The 15292-nt window shown below is 34.1% G+C and overlaps 2 protein-coding genes across 5 annotated transcripts; one reads left to right on the top strand and one right to left on the bottom strand.

Annotated features, from left to right (window-relative positions):
* Positions 1 to 1068: 1068 nt before the first annotated feature.
* On the bottom strand, positions 1069 to 13068 carry LOC105323277 (Methylcytosine dioxygenase TET1). Of its 3 annotated transcripts, none has more exons than XM_011422350.4 (3): positions 12933 to 13068; positions 7451 to 7584; positions 1069 to 4117 (listed from the first exon to the last, which is right to left on the bottom strand). In XM_011422350.4, the coding sequence occupies exons 2-3, from the start codon at positions 7566 to 7568 to the stop codon at positions 2271 to 2273; spliced, it is 1965 nt and encodes a 654-aa protein (XP_011420652.3). In that variant the 5' UTR covers positions 7569 to 7584; positions 12933 to 13068; the 3' UTR covers positions 1069 to 2270. The 3 variants fall into 3 exon arrangements, with proteins under 3 accessions (XP_011420652.3, XP_019920806.3, XP_019920805.3); XM_020065247.3 differs by lacking the exon at positions 12933 to 13068 and adding an exon at positions 8293 to 8446; XM_020065246.3 differs by lacking the exon at positions 12933 to 13068 and adding an exon at positions 7790 to 8262.
* Positions 8693 to 13214, top strand: LOC105323278 (uncharacterized). Of its 2 annotated transcripts, none has more exons than XM_066085425.1 (6): positions 8693 to 9240; positions 10341 to 10504; positions 10641 to 10819; positions 11203 to 11338; positions 11952 to 12081; positions 12941 to 13214. In XM_066085425.1, exons 1-6 carry the CDS (start codon positions 8865 to 8867, stop codon positions 13102 to 13104), a joined length of 1149 nt encoding a protein of 382 aa, XP_065941497.1. In that variant the 5' UTR covers positions 8693 to 8864; the 3' UTR covers positions 13105 to 13214. The 2 variants fall into 2 exon arrangements, with proteins under 2 accessions (XP_065941497.1, XP_019920807.3); XM_020065248.3 differs by lacking the exon at positions 8693 to 9240 and adding an exon at positions 10078 to 10123.
* Positions 13215 to 15292: the final 2078 nt, after the last annotated feature.

A 15292-nucleotide genomic window follows, 5' to 3' on the forward strand; every position in this document is an offset into this window, starting at 1 on the left:
GACTATGCCTTAAGCCATAAAAGATATTCTTAAAATAAGCCCTTTTGTTATAATTGCAGCAAACACTACACACAAAAGCATACAATTATGAACATTTTATTTATTTGTAAAAAATGAACAAAATAATGTTTTGTTTTACAGCAGGTAATAAACTAATACTTATTTGCTGCAAGTAACAATTCAACTAATAAAAATATTCACAACCTTATTAATGGACTAGATAAAAAATTAAGATAAAAATGTGTTATTGACAAACAGAGACATGAAATTCAATTCAAGTTTTATTTCTGGTGTTAAGTACCATTTATTAATATGCCTATGTACTTGTGTTTATCTCAACTTTACAGTGATTCAGGATTGTGACATAGGAATAATTTAATACCACATTAATTATTCAGTTTGAGCAAACAATTAACTGTGATTGAATAGATTAAATCTTATATATAATAAAGTACATTGAAAATATCTTTTTATATAACATGATTATATAACTAGTACCTAAACACCTGTCAATGCAATTTTGTAGATCTATAATAGTTTGTTCACGACACAACATTGAACTACATTTAACTGGTCAAACAAAAAATCATAACAATACAATTCCCTACTACACAGTAGCAAGGTATTAACACAATGAATCCATTTCATTAAGAATTAGGACAAGCTACATGTACCTCTACTTGTACTCATGAACAAAACACATGGTCCACAACATGCAACACATATCTAAAAATCTTTCATTTGAGGTAGAGTTTTGGTAGCTGTCCCCACTAAAACCATCTTTTTATTAAACAGGCTCTGGCCCCAGGGCCATTAAAGTTGGATGAGCTCACTTTTGCTCTCTGTCTCACTTTTCCCTTACCTAGTATATGGTAAAATTGTGACCAAGATCAAAAGTGAGATTGTCTAACTTTTATGGCCCGGGGGCCGGATGTCACCAACTTTTCTACCTGAATTTTCAGCCTCAAATCTGAGTTTACACTACAAAATTTATGCACTCATCTTTAAAAGATTTGAGTTGGGAAACAAATTATTTCAAAAATGTTGGCAAAATTAAATTCATTTAAATTTAATTCATTCATTATAGACAAGCACAAAAATTACAATTAAAATATTGGGGAATACATTAATACACCAACTTTTTGTGTGCTTGAAAGACTTTCTTCATTAGGTGTCAGCACATTTCATTTTTTGTCAAAAGTACATACCTGATCAAAGTGACAACAATTTTCAAAAATTGAAAAAAAACTCTACAACAGAGAAAATGTCTGTTTTCACAAAAGATGTTCAGTTATTTAGAATTATGATCAATATACTAGTATAGCCTTTAAAATACATGTAGAGCCAAGTGTACTGTAAACCAAGTTTTATGTGTGAAAACTTTATTTTGTAATTTACTGGGGATAATCAGATTGGCAGCAAATTGTTTTCATGACCAAGATGTAGATTAACTGGAAAATGAAATTTCAGAGTATTTGAGGTCTGGTTTACAACGAGAAAAGTTTGTGATGATGAGGCTCTTACAAACATCACAAAATTTGTCGCGCTTAAATAAAAGTTGGTTTACAGGAACTATTTTCAATTTACATGCATTTGCTTTCCTTCTGAGGGGTTTTCACCCACACAATAATAAAAAATCAAGACTACAGTGCTTAAACAAAGAGAAAGAAAAATCATATTTCAATGGAAGTTATTGTCTCTAAAGCCCTCGAACATACAATTACCTGTACAAGTAATATTATATAAACAACTACCGGTATTTGCTACACAGTTTAACAAAAGAACACCTGCATTGTTCATACTAAGAATCTGGAATTCTTTTCAAAAAGCATGCAATGAAACCTTGGATCTCACTGATAAGTCTAAAGATTTTTTGTAATCAAGCTAATGGAAATTTTTTAAAAATCATTAAACCATAAATACGATAAATATTTGTTTTCATCTATTTCATTAAAAGTATGAAAATAAATAATTCAAAAAACAAAAAATCTCATAAAAACTATTTTTCTCTAGCAGTAAAACAGTAAACATGGAATTTTCATGTGTAATCTACCTTTAGAACTTCACCCATGCAATGTTTTTTTTCCTTAACTTAAATGATACTTTGTATACAGTCATATTTTTATACCCAAAAGTCATATCCATGTAAATTTTTACAGCATAAATTTGCATAATCAACACTACAGGAAAATACCCATGTTTACAGTATGTTTTGATACTCTTGCCATTTCAGCAGTTTACAAATTTTGACTACAACAGATTTGCACAGATTAATCGAAACATATCAGTTCTGGTTCTTTCCTGATGAAATTTAGTAATTCATCGACGTCACAGGAATAAGAAGCCAGCTCGCTGTCCAGGTAAGCCTCCTCTAACGTCACTTTGTTCCCAGGAAGTTCCAGCTGAATGATTCCTTCTTCACCCAAGTCCTGCTTCAGGTGAACTGACCCCTGAATGTACACCTTTTTCACAAGTGTCGAGCACTCATTCTCACTGTTCTGACTAGATCCTGTGTTGCCTGATTTTGTGCTCATTCCAGAAGTTTCTGATGCACGGTCATCAAACTCTATTGCAATACTGTTACAACCATCAGATCTGATCATGGCATTGATTTGTAAATCGTCAATGCCAATGATGTCACATTCAAAATCTGAGGATGTCACACTGGCATGACTCGTATCATCACTCAGAACAGATGCTGGTCGTCTGCTCCAGTTGTACACATTAAACATGTCCCATGGCATATTTGCACAGAAAAGTGGAGCCGCAGGGATAGGTGGAAGTTTATATCTGTCTTTGCGAGATGAATAATCAAAACAGTCTGAGGAAGATGAGCTTCGTCTCCTTCTCTCTGCCAGATTAAAGACATTTCTAGCTTGTTCCGCCAATTCCACTTCATCAGTAGTGGAATCATTTTTGGATTCTTTGGCCTTATCCTTAGAACTGACATTGTCCTTGGAATTGGGGGTAGACCCATACCTCTCCTGCATCAGTTGGGTATCCAAAGTCTGGGATGCAGGAGGGCACTGCCCGTTTTTTGGACACCCGATAGATTGGTTGGAGGTAAAGGAAGGTGTCTGAAATGCTCCATAATGCGGACCACTGCTGGGCATCGCAGAGGGATGCAGAGACGGATGCATTCCAAGTCCTGAGTAGCCTGGTAATGACGGGGCAGAAGGATACACTGCCGCATTGTGAGAAAACCTTGACTGTGTAGAATATGGATATCCTGGTGAAGCTGATGGTATTGAGGTGAATGGTCTGTACAAGTCTGGACTATTTGGAAGATAAGTCGGTCCATTGGGGGGTCTGTCTAAATACCCTCCCACTGGATTACGATCAAATGGTGACATATTCATCGGTGAAACAGAACTAGGAAGAGGTGGACGAAGGGAAGGAGGTGAATACATGCAGGGTGACTGTATGTCTGGCCGGGCTTCGTTCACCATGGCCCTGCCATACCCTGGATAATGCATTAGCGGAGATTCTCGAATGGAGTGGGGAAGAGGAACATGGATAGATGGTCGAGGAAATGTACTGCTGAAATCAGATATTGGTGATGTTAATGAATTATTGGTGAGACTTGGTATCAATGGTGACTGATGGTTGTTCATTGGCCCTGATAAAGACAAAGTCGGATTCGAACCCTTGTGTTCACACATGCTGCCAAAAAGATCTGGTGCCACACTAGTTGGTGGCTTGAATTTCGATTCAGTCTGTGTTGTTGGTCCTGATGGTAATCCAAATGGAAAAGGCAAGGGGGGAGAAGACACAGTGTTATTTGGCATCAGTGTTTTTGCAAGTCCATTGTTATCTGGAAACAAGGAGGTCACCTGCTGCGAAGTGGGTCTGGGAACATCAGTGGGTGGGGAATTGACCAGAGGCCGCTGACTGAGTGGAATGACCTCCTTGGGCTGCCTTGAGTAAGGCTTGGGCTTGGATCTCAGGTATACACATTTTCGGTACACACAGGTTTGTTTAAGCACATCTTTGCGGACACAGTAGTGACACTTGTTGCAATTCTCTTTCACTTGGCATGGCCCACATTGTCCACACCTCCGGCGTCTTTTGAGACGCACTCCTCCAATCTGATCCTCGTTGGATAAAAATCCTTGGTCTGTAATGAGATACAATATACATATATTAACATAATTTGTTTTTTTTTATATAAGGAGTAATATTTATCCATTTATCAGTACATGTGTATTGTACATTTTACATATATATTCACAGGTCAATATGCAATAGTTTACATGAATGAATCTTGACTCTTATTTACTCAATATGAAAAAAGTATTGTACATGCACAAGGCTACCTCTAAATTACTGTAAACCAACTTTTGTTCACGAAAACTTTGTTTTGCGATTTACTGAAGATAAACTGGTAAGCAATGACTAATTTTTGCAATCAAGATGTACATATTTTGTGGAAATTAAAATACCACAGGCATTTGAGGACTGGGTTGCAGTGAGAAATATTAGACAAGGTTCTTGCCAACCTCTAGAAAATTTTTCCCAAACAAATAAAAGTTGGAGTACAGCATTTTATCCCGATTCAAGTATAAATGAAAAATGTTCAAAGGTTTAGATTTGAATTTGTTTATCATTTAAGGGTAAGAATAATCCTGTTTATAGTGTAACAGGTGCATTCTAAAGATATTACAGTCTTCAGTGTTTGAAGAAAAAAGTGTTTACATAGACTTACAGTGGTGCATGTTGCAACAAATAGAGCAACTCTGCCTACTCCTGATAAGTAACCCAATGCTGATTTGAATATTTTGATATTGAAGATTTAACAATGCCACTGTAAGTCATGAAGTGTTCAATACAAACATTCCATTTACTGATATGAACAATTAAAATCCAAGATTTCAATAGATATCTCTTCACCTTAAAGGAAATCTATAAAGAGTAATAAGTAATCTTGTATGAAAATAAATGGAGACTGGTGCTTGAGATCTTAATAATTGGACATGAAGCCAACTGAAGGTCAAATATAAGTCTGTGGTCAATAGATAATTAATGGCTAGAAGATTTGAGGGGTGCATTGCATGATAGGTATGAAGAAATTGCCCTTAAAAAAGGAGAAGGGGGGTCAACAAACTACCCAAGAGATCCTTCCTAAAAATTGTAAACATGATATTCTAGTCAAAAACTGTCATTTCGCAATATATAGATAAAACCTTTAAGTTTAAGATCTAAAATTTGATTTAATTAAATATTTTTCTATTTATACACCTTTATTCAGAACTGTTCTATTCCAAAACACCATGATAATCCAGCCCCTTTATTGACAGTTTAACCATTTTATCATATGGTGGGAAAATATTTCTTAATCTGAAGAATGAAGAGACGAAACATAAAAAACATTTATTACAACTTTCCAAAACTGAGGCAATGATTTGAGGAAAACTTTAATAATATTTTTTTTTTTAGCTATTTTCTTCTCAATGTATGGATATTGACAAACAGAAATGTGATTTTTATCTCAAGAAGGAAAAATGCATGACCAACCAAAGCTTGTAGGGTATGGAAATCAACTAGCCTGGAATTGTTTATTACTAGCTTGTATGAAAATAGAACATTTCCATCACAAAAAGTTTTTATTCACACTCTTGTGCATTCAGGTACAAGAAATTCCATTAAAATTTATAGGGGCTCGTCAAAATCTATTTGCAATCTGAGATATATGCTATCAATAACCTGTGTTTTTTATCCAATCAGCATTGGGTTACTTATCAAATTAAAACAAGATGCATAATAACAAAATCGAAAGTGGAAAATATTTTGAATTTGTTTTTTCTCTTTGTGTAAGTTCAGTGTAATAGAGGAGTCAAAAATAAAAAGTTCATGTAAATGATTGCCATTCTATGTCAACAGGAAACAAATTATGCAATGTAAATAAAAAACCAAATGTGTCATTTAGGTTAGAACTGTAATCTGAGGCACATGTACTGATATTTAATAAATATCTTTATGATGGTACAACAGGTATGAACTATGATTTTTTTAAACAATATTTTTTAAGATGAATAAAAATTGTTATATATATATATATATATATATATATATATATATATATATATATATATATATATATATATATATATATATATATATATATATATATATATATATATATATAAAGATCTCTTTGTCAATAAAAACTATGATTTGCATAAATTATTAACAGTATAATTACAGACTGGTCACCAACTAGTCTTTTTAAGTAGACTTTTAGGTAAGGCTGAATGTAAATTTTATTCCTTTGCATTCCTAAAGTTTATATTAGATTAATAACCTGAAGGTGGACAAGTCAACAAAATAAAAAAGACTGTTTAAGTATTTCGGTAAAATCATTCCTTTTTCTTTATGTAAAAAAACCCCACTAATAATGCTTTTTCAATAACTTGAGACAAATGATATTCCTTCTTTAAAGATCAATGACACTTGTTATTTCAACACCAAACATAGAGTGTTAATTCCTGATTACACGAATTGCCGTATATCTGGTGATCATGCTTAAATTTGAATACGTTAATTTACACAAAAAATACAGTATAAATGCAAAAGAGATCTGCGCTTATAACAGTCAAAGCTCACTCTAGTCTACTGAAAAAAGCCTTTTTGCAGTAGACTAGAGTGAGCTTTGACTGTTATTCAATACCATTTAGAGGTACTAACTGATGGATATGCATCTCAAGAAATCTGCAGAGCTGCTCAATAGCTAATAGCAATGCATATTCAAAATAGTATTTGAGTCTGACCAAACACTTAATACATGGAGTCAAAATGATAATTGTGCATCTCTATAAAACAATTTGTTGGATAAGTATAATTAATTATTTTGTCCTATTACACATAGAAAACATAGAGTAGGTACATAAATAAGATTGTCATGTCAACCTGGCCAAGACAGACTGACACAAAGGCTTCTGTTTTGTACTTGTAAGTGGAAATTGTTGATTTATTTAGTGTAAATACAAACATCATCTGTCTGTCAACCTCTGGCCTGCAGCATTTGAAAACAAGAATGTATAGAAAAAATGGCCTTGGGAAGAAACATTACACATCCGATAAGATCTATTGTAGACATTGAATGTTATAATAATTTTCTTGCTTATATTTCACCATCAATGATTTTTATGAAAAATTAGAATAAGATTTGGAGAAAAAAATGTAAAAATGAGAATGTAATCTACGTTTTTAAAAAGTTTTATTTTTCTTATCCATTGAGTCTTGGATGCAATTTTAAGTTGCAGATAAAACATCTACCCTTGTTTTGGGGCATAAATTAATCAAATTTTGTTTCCACCTTATTCTCATTCGATTTTAGAACAACTGGAATGTACTAGGGCTGAATCACTATAGTAACACTCAGTTTTACAGTTAAACGAGGAGGCTTTTAAACAGCGCAAGATTATTCTTAATATATAACAAATATATGTACCATCAAACTGTGGACCATGAGGACTAGTGACATCATCACTGTCTTTCTCGATCACAAACTCCTCATCCTCTGTGCTGACATGCAGAGGAAACTGGAGTGACGCATCCTCAGCACTCATTTTTAAATGCGGTTTCCTACATTAAATAAAATTTGTTATTAAATTCTTATTATATGTTCAAATAACAGATAAACATATAGAAATGTGATCCGTTGTTTATTGACAATCAATACGCATTGAGCTTCCAATACATCAATACATATGTAATAACAAATTATAACAGATTCATATAATTTTAGCTACAAAAACTGCAATTTAGTAAATGAAATTTTAATACTTACATAATTCATGACATATTACATAGACTACTGTGCAAATATCATGGTGTTTACATTTCAAATTAAATCCCAACACAAAAAGAAACAACTCTGAGCAAGACCGGAATGCTAACAAAGCAACCCATATTTTACGGTGTCTGTCATATCGAGTTTCAGGGCGATAATCTATTTATAGCAACAGATCGCGGCCGTTAAACCGCGCTAACCTGTAATTAACATGTCCACAATATACACCGTTTTCACGGTCATGTTTTGGTAGAAATAAAATACAAATGTTATCAAAACTGAATGCAATTGTATTTACAATAAATCTGACATAATGATGCGGAATAATAACCGACAATAACACAGTTATCGATTTTAAACAAATTATGAACGGATATATCAGGATGCATATCAGCAAGAACTATCATCGACATATTATTCAATAAACCAACAGTTCCAGACGATTACATTAGTCACTTTAAAATGTCATAGTATAGAAAGAATTGCAAAATATATCTTACCTCCAACTTTAAAAAGATAACATACACAAAACCATGTTTATTTTTCAATCGCTTCCTGTCTCACAACACCCGCCATGCTTGTTTACACAAAAGGGTAATATAGCCGATAAACTTGTTGTGATAATTAACTTGACATTTCTTAATCAAGACGACTCAAAAATTAAATTTGTCATTTTTGAACCTCTATTCTTTTTATATTTTATATATTCGACTCAAAAATTAAAAATAATTCTTAGAGAATCGTTTAAAAGACAAATTTTATGCTTTACAATATTAAAGTTATCGACTATTTTTACTTTCGGGATTCCTCGGAAAAATTCGATTTGCCAATTTTGAGACGAAAACTCTAGGAAATCTCGAACATATGGATCGGCTAATAGCAGCAAAAATAATCATTCTAATCTCCCTCCCCAAACCAAAAAAAGTATTTCACATTTAGAAAAATTTATTTCTTATTTTTAATTTTATAATAATGTTTTTGATCTTAGTGAAGTTAGTCTGGTATTCGGCATGTGCTATATTGCCCGAACCCATTTTGGTCTTACTTATAACCGGTCGTCAACATCAACAACATGGATTCCTGTGTTCTGGAATACGTACAAGTCCTTCAACAAAATGTTGCCGAATTACACCAAATGGGTAAAGAATGGGGTATGACAGAGGAAGAGATGTCAGCCTGTATCGAAAGAGTATTGAAGGAAGATGAGAATGTCGTTGTAGCTCCCCCACCTACCTTTACATTGAGGCGTATCTTACGATGTGTTCCCGTTGCAATTTTCTTTCTGTTTGTGACCATTCTGGTCATTGCGTGTGGTGCGATGGTTCTATTTTACGTGTACCCACCTGCATGGAATTATGTATCAGGAGCACTTAAACTATATGACTACAAATTGTTGAGAGCGGTGCGTCTTGCAGCACTTCCTCTGCACCGTTATTTCAATATCACAAGTAAGTTCTATAGTACATTGGGCATCAATTTTTTTCCAAAGAAAATGGGCATATATTATCATGCGCACATGACATTTGATATGTTGTGAGCACGAGAATGATATGTTTTGCGCATGAGATAATATGTTTGGTGTTCCGATGGGGCCACTTACCGGTAATTCTTCCTTCACACTTTAGCCTTTTAGGGCCAAGATGCAAGAGTACGAAGACAAGGGAGCAAAATTGCAAAGATGCAATGTTAAAGATGCAAAAGGCGAAAGTGCTAAGTTCCGAAGGCAAAGGAGCAATACTTCACAACTTTGAACTCTTGCCATTGCAACTTAATTTGCACTTTCGCCTTTTATTTCCTCTCGAATAATTTGATGCAGGTATCATACTTGCCCATGGTTTGCTTCATGCTCTCAAATGTTGTTGTTATGTATGCATTCTCATTAAAAGGCGAAGGCAAAAGTGCAAAGGCAAGAATGCGAAGTTGTGAAGGTGGAGGAGAGATAGTACTTAGCCTTTTCCATGTCACACTTTCGTCTTAACGACTTCACACTGTTGCCTCTTCGCTCTAAAGGTGAAAGTGCGAGGGTCAAAATGGCCCAACGGAACACCATGAACATATCTAATGTGTACACAACATGTGTAGACATATCTTGCCTGTCATGCACTCAAGATATTTTGTATAACATAAAATATGTGGGAAAAATTTGTTCTAAAGAAAATAGAGGCAATTATCTGTAAAATTTAAGTTAATGCGCAATATAATAGGGTTTCAAGAATTTTCAATTTACTGCTGTATACCTCTGGGTCAGAAAAAGGCCACTATTTGTGTGAGGGGTGTTTGGAGGACAACTGTTCCAAGTTATGTTATACTCATATAACAGTAACATACTAGGTAGAAATTGACTTAATTCTTTATGATTTAATTTTCTACAAAATTAAATTTAAAAAACATTCAATCTGCCATGATTAAAATCATTATATTGTGATGTAGGCAAGTTATGTTATATGATGTAGATGAAATTGTTAAGCCAACCAAATAAGGTGTTACAAGTATTTGGACACAATATTACTCATGTGTGTAGTGTAATGAATGGGCCTCTTGTTTGCAGGTTTGTATGATGCCGAATGCATTGTTGGCAACCCCTGGTTTGAGGGACCTTCTAAAGAATGTATCTGGTGTAGAGATGTGCACAAATTTGAAATTTTAAATGACACTACAGACCAAGATTTAATAACAAATTATCTCAGAGAAGCGAGACCTATGGTTTTTCAGGTAGGTATATGTCCCTCTCTCGACATGAATTATTGTACATTGTAAGAATGTTTAATTTTAATTCTTTAAACATGGTTGATTTATAGTTGTGGCATATTAAAGCTAAGTGCATTCGTAATCTGCAAAATAATTACAGGGGTTGGCTAAGAAAGTAACATTTGATGACTTAAGACAATTGTACAGAAATAATAAGGATGTCCTTGACACAGCTGCTGTCTTCCAATCCAATGTGCCAGGAATGAAGAACATTGAGGACCTGTTTATTGATGAAATAGATGAGGACTTTTTGTACAAGGACAAAACAACCATCCACTGGTAAGAAATTTGTTGAAAATCCAGGATAAATTTTATATTACCGGTAATGATCATATCTTTGTGGTTTTGTATCATATTACGAGAATATGAAATAGCGAGCACCAATTATTTTTTCATAATTTCATATTGTTCAAAACTGTCTTAAAATTAAAATCTGCAAGGGTTGCTTCTCAAGATTTTTTGCAAATATTTATTACTTGAATTAATTTAGGAAATTACAGTATATAAGCTGCAATAATGTAGCCCTCTCCAATTTTTTTATATCTGATATCTACCGGTACTCCCTCCCCCCCCCCCCCCCCTAAAAAAAATCGAGAGAGGGCTACATTATTGCAGCTAACAGTATATGAAATATAAAATTATGAATTTCATTATTTCTTCAGGACGACCAAAAACATCCCTAGCAGTCAGGTGATGAGGAAGTTGTTTCCTCGTCCATCTTTTATTCCTTCTGAGAGTGAGGTGGCTTTGGATAAAGTGGTTTTCGTGGATGGTCATAAATCAGGCCACTATGAAGTAGTGAGTGGTTTAGTCTGTTTGACAATATAAGGAAAGTTAGAGTTCTAAACAAAGCTTGCTGAAATACTGTATACAGAGTTATTTTCGCCCCGTGTAATTTTCGGCCTTCTACACTTGCAATCAGTTTCGCCACGTCTAGAATTCGCCCAGACACAGTTCTGATTAAAGAAAATTAATTGAAAACATCGGAATTCGTCCAGTCTAAAATTCGCCCTTAACAACGAGGGCGAAAATAAAACGGAGGCAAATATTTCCCTGTATACAGTATATTTGATTGAGATTTAAAATTTGAAGCAATGTATTTGGATTAGAATGAGTGGATTGTAAATGAATTAGAAATTGTACGGATTAGGACATATGTGTGTAGTGTACAAGTCATCTTTACTTGTCAGACTACAGTACTGCTAAACCATCACCATAACTATTAATGCACAGTGGATTTGATAGACATATCTTCATTGGCACAAATTGATTTTTTATAAATCTCCTTTGTAACCGTGAAAATTGCCACAACATTAAAACTTACTTAAAATTAATTTTAAATGTTTTAATTAGTAAGTAAGGTGTATCTAATAATTTTGTCTTTAATGCAATTAATTGATTTGTTTTCTAGACAACTGTAAGGTTTGAAATGGGCTATTACATGCAGCTGTCAAGCAGTCGCAAGGTGATAGTCACGCCCTCCAGACATCGTAGAGAGGTGTGCAGCCCCATGCATACCTTGATGAATGAAGGAGACATTAGTATGTATATATAAACATGTCATTTATACCTTAGTCCCATTTCATTAATTAATTAGTTCCTGTTTTAGCTCACTGAGACTAAGTTGGGGAGCTTATGCTATAACCCCGTTGTCGGTGTTCGAACCTGGCTTAAGTTTTTGTTGCAGGTCCTGTATCTTAGTTATTACATGTCCTATCTTCACCAAACTTTCATTGATTGTGCATTTGGACCTAAGACTTAAAAGACTTGAATGCTGAATCTGGGTCATAATTTTCAGATGCTGAAGAAGGTTTTTGGAGCTGGTTTAAGTTTTTGGAGCAGGTGCCCTTTGATGACCGTATCTTAATTAATAATGGTCCTATCTTCCCTAAACATGCATTTATTGTGTGTCTTATGATACTCGAGCACTTGACAGGCTGGAGTGCTGAATCTGAGCTATAGGTTTTGGATGGTGAATGAGGTTCAGGTTTTATGATCTGGTTAAAGTTTTTTGAACAGGTGCCCTTTGATCACTATATCTTTCTTACTAGTATCACTGGTCCTAACTTCACCAAATTTGCATGGATGGTGGCACTTCTTATAATATTAATGCACTTGACTGGCTTGAGTGCAAAAGTTTCGGATGCTGAAGATGAGGTTAAGGTATATGGAGCTGGTCAAAGTTTTTGGAGCAGGTGCCCTTTGATAAACAGCCTTATGCAACTAATGGCACAGAGAAGGATTTAACTATCTTTAACTTTATTAATTAAGTCAGATCATGATTTGGTTTTGTCAGTAGGAGTGGTCTGGTGTCTGTATATATGTCTTGAGAAGTAGAGAAGAAAATCACTCAGTAGATGTTTATTTATACATGTATATGATTTCAAATTACCTTTTCAGTGACCTATAACCCCTTGGTCTGGAGAGCAGTGATGATGCCAAATGTAGACAATATGCTCAGCATTGGATATTTGGGGTCCTACTCTTTTGCTGGATTGAAACAGGATGAGATTAATCCAGAAGATCAGCCCCCTTCATCACATGATTGGGAGAAAAAGGAATGATCAATAAAACTGGTTTTTTTATTCATTGAATAATTCTAAAGCAGAACCAGGAATGAGAACAATGAAAGTTTTCTTCAATTTTTGATTTTAATAAATGAAATGTTACATTTTGTCTTTATGTTTTTTTTGTATCTTTTACTTTCTATGCTTACTCAATGATGTGATGGATGTCAGAACATAAGATCAAATACCAAAATTCAGGCCAACAACTGAAAGAAAAAATATTTCAAATTCAATTCCAATGAAAATTTCCCGACACAGACTTGTACTAAGTAGAAAAGAATATTTTTAAAATTCATGCATGTGTTCATACATTCTGGTCCACACACTCAATTTGCCTGCTAGATTACCAAGGGCAAAAAAGAACTATAACTGAAAGTTGTACATGTACTACCTAACACCATTACGATTTTAGAGCCATGAATTATGAAATTTTGATAGATGCGTCCAAGCTTTAGATATATTAGTCATAAATTGCGTAACAAAGCGAGAGGCATTTGAGCTCATTTCCATAGCTAAAAAAAATTGTATGGAATTTCATATACGATTATTTCATAATACAATAGTTACGGTCAATTGACCAATAACGGCTGTTTATTTAAACTATATCTACAGGAATTCAAACCTATTAAATTCATTTAGTAAAAATTACAGATGATAAGCTCGCCCCTTCCCGCCCCTCCCACTTAAAAAAAAGCAAATAAATAAAATGCTGGATCCGAAGCGGAGAAAGTCGACTCCCCATACGTTGAAATCACCCCCCCCCCCCCCTCTGACTGTTTGGCGACTCCCCCGCGTTAGGGACTGTACATGGTGTTCAACTACCACTCTGCTCTCACTGCTAGTACTAGTAATGTATTGCTTCAATAAAATACGTAAGGTTGTGTCAGTGTTTCTTTGGAAACATAGACTTTATCATTTGCCATATAGGGCATGAATGTGTATATTTTCTGTGCGTGTATGCGGTTGGGTGGAAGGGTTAGTTATATAATGCTTGCTATGAAATTAACAGTGATCTTCTACGCGGTAATTCACTTTTCTTGAAATGCGTGTATTTTCATATCTTTCTTGATCATCTTTGCACTCTTACAGAAACCATCATACAAATTAATGATAAAACATGTTTGTCGTTGTTATAAAGCACTTTTAGAAAATATCCTCTTAAATTTTTTTTGTCGAAGTACGGTAATTTGGGACCAGGACATGCATGTATCAACAAAATTTACAAGCCAGTAAACTGAATATATAGAAAACACTAAAAATTGTGTCTTTGGTAATCTTACATTGTACAATAAGGCACATGCTATAATCGTAATCGATTGTAATGATTGCTCTTTTTCAAGTGCAAGTAAATTAATTTAGTAATTTAATCGACAGTAATCTGTAATCGAAGAAATTTTCGCATATTGTATGAGAAAATAATCTACAAGTATTGTTTAAAACATAATAAATAGATAAAAAGTGTTTTTGCTTTATTACCGAAGTATTTTGATTTTCCACTTCACTCAAAATATAACTAAGAAAGGGTTTTCGGTCCACTCCGCTCCCATGGCCATTTCAAATTGCCTTGCAGATTGTTTGATTAATCAACCTAATGTGTCTGAGAAAAATCACATAAGCTACCTTATGATTAATTATTACAGAGAGAGAGAGAGAGAGAGAGAGAGAGAGAGAGAGAGAGAGAGAGAGAGAGAGAGAGAGAGAGAGAGAGAGAGAGAGAGAGATTTTCTTTCTATTTTGTCAGAAGAAGAGACAAAATTATATGCGCGTAAGTGGATGTCACTTAGTGTGTTTGTCTGGTCAGTTAAGAAATTCACAAAGCAGGTAATGAGCGACCACCCGAATTTTTAGATAACAAAATTTTTAGATATCAAACTAGCCCCAGTAAGGATATACATATATTAAATTCGAACAATTACAATTACCGGTAAGTTCTACAAACAATTCGTTCAAATCATGATGCAAAGGTTCCCTACGAAAGACGAATAGGGCCACTTAAAAAAATATTTTATCTCGTAATTACGAGAAAAGATCTCGTTATTACGAGTTAATTATCTCGTTATTACGAGAAAAGATCTCGTAATTACGAGAAAAGATCTCGTTATTACGAGTTAATTATCTCGTTATTACGAGTAAATACGAGTTAATTATCTCGTAATTACGAGAAAAGATCTCGTAATTACGAGAA

The sequence above is a fragment of the Magallana gigas genome, chromosome 5 (genome assembly GCF_963853765.1).
Source record: "Magallana gigas chromosome 5, xbMagGiga1.1, whole genome shotgun sequence".
NCBI classification, from domain to species: Eukaryota; Metazoa; Mollusca; class Bivalvia; order Ostreida; family Ostreidae; genus Magallana; species Magallana gigas.

Bases quoted from the DNA above. Each gene is read 5' to 3' on its own strand.
- LOC105323277 (XM_020065246.3), bottom strand. The intron at 4,118-7,450 runs GTACATATATTT...ATCTCATTACAG, and splicing joins TCATGGTCCACAGTTTGATG to ACCAAGGATTTTTATCCAAC.
- LOC105323278 (XM_066085425.1), top strand. From the start codon at position 8,865: ATGGATTCCTGTGTTCTGGAATACGTACAAGTCCTTCAACAAAATGTT. The intron at 10,505-10,640 runs GTAGGTATATGT...AAATAATTACAG, and splicing joins CGAGACCTATGGTTTTTCAG to GGGTTGGCTAAGAAAGTAAC. The intron at 10,820-11,202 runs GTAAGAAATTTG...TTATTTCTTCAG, and splicing joins GACAAAACAACCATCCACTG to GACGACCAAAAACATCCCTA.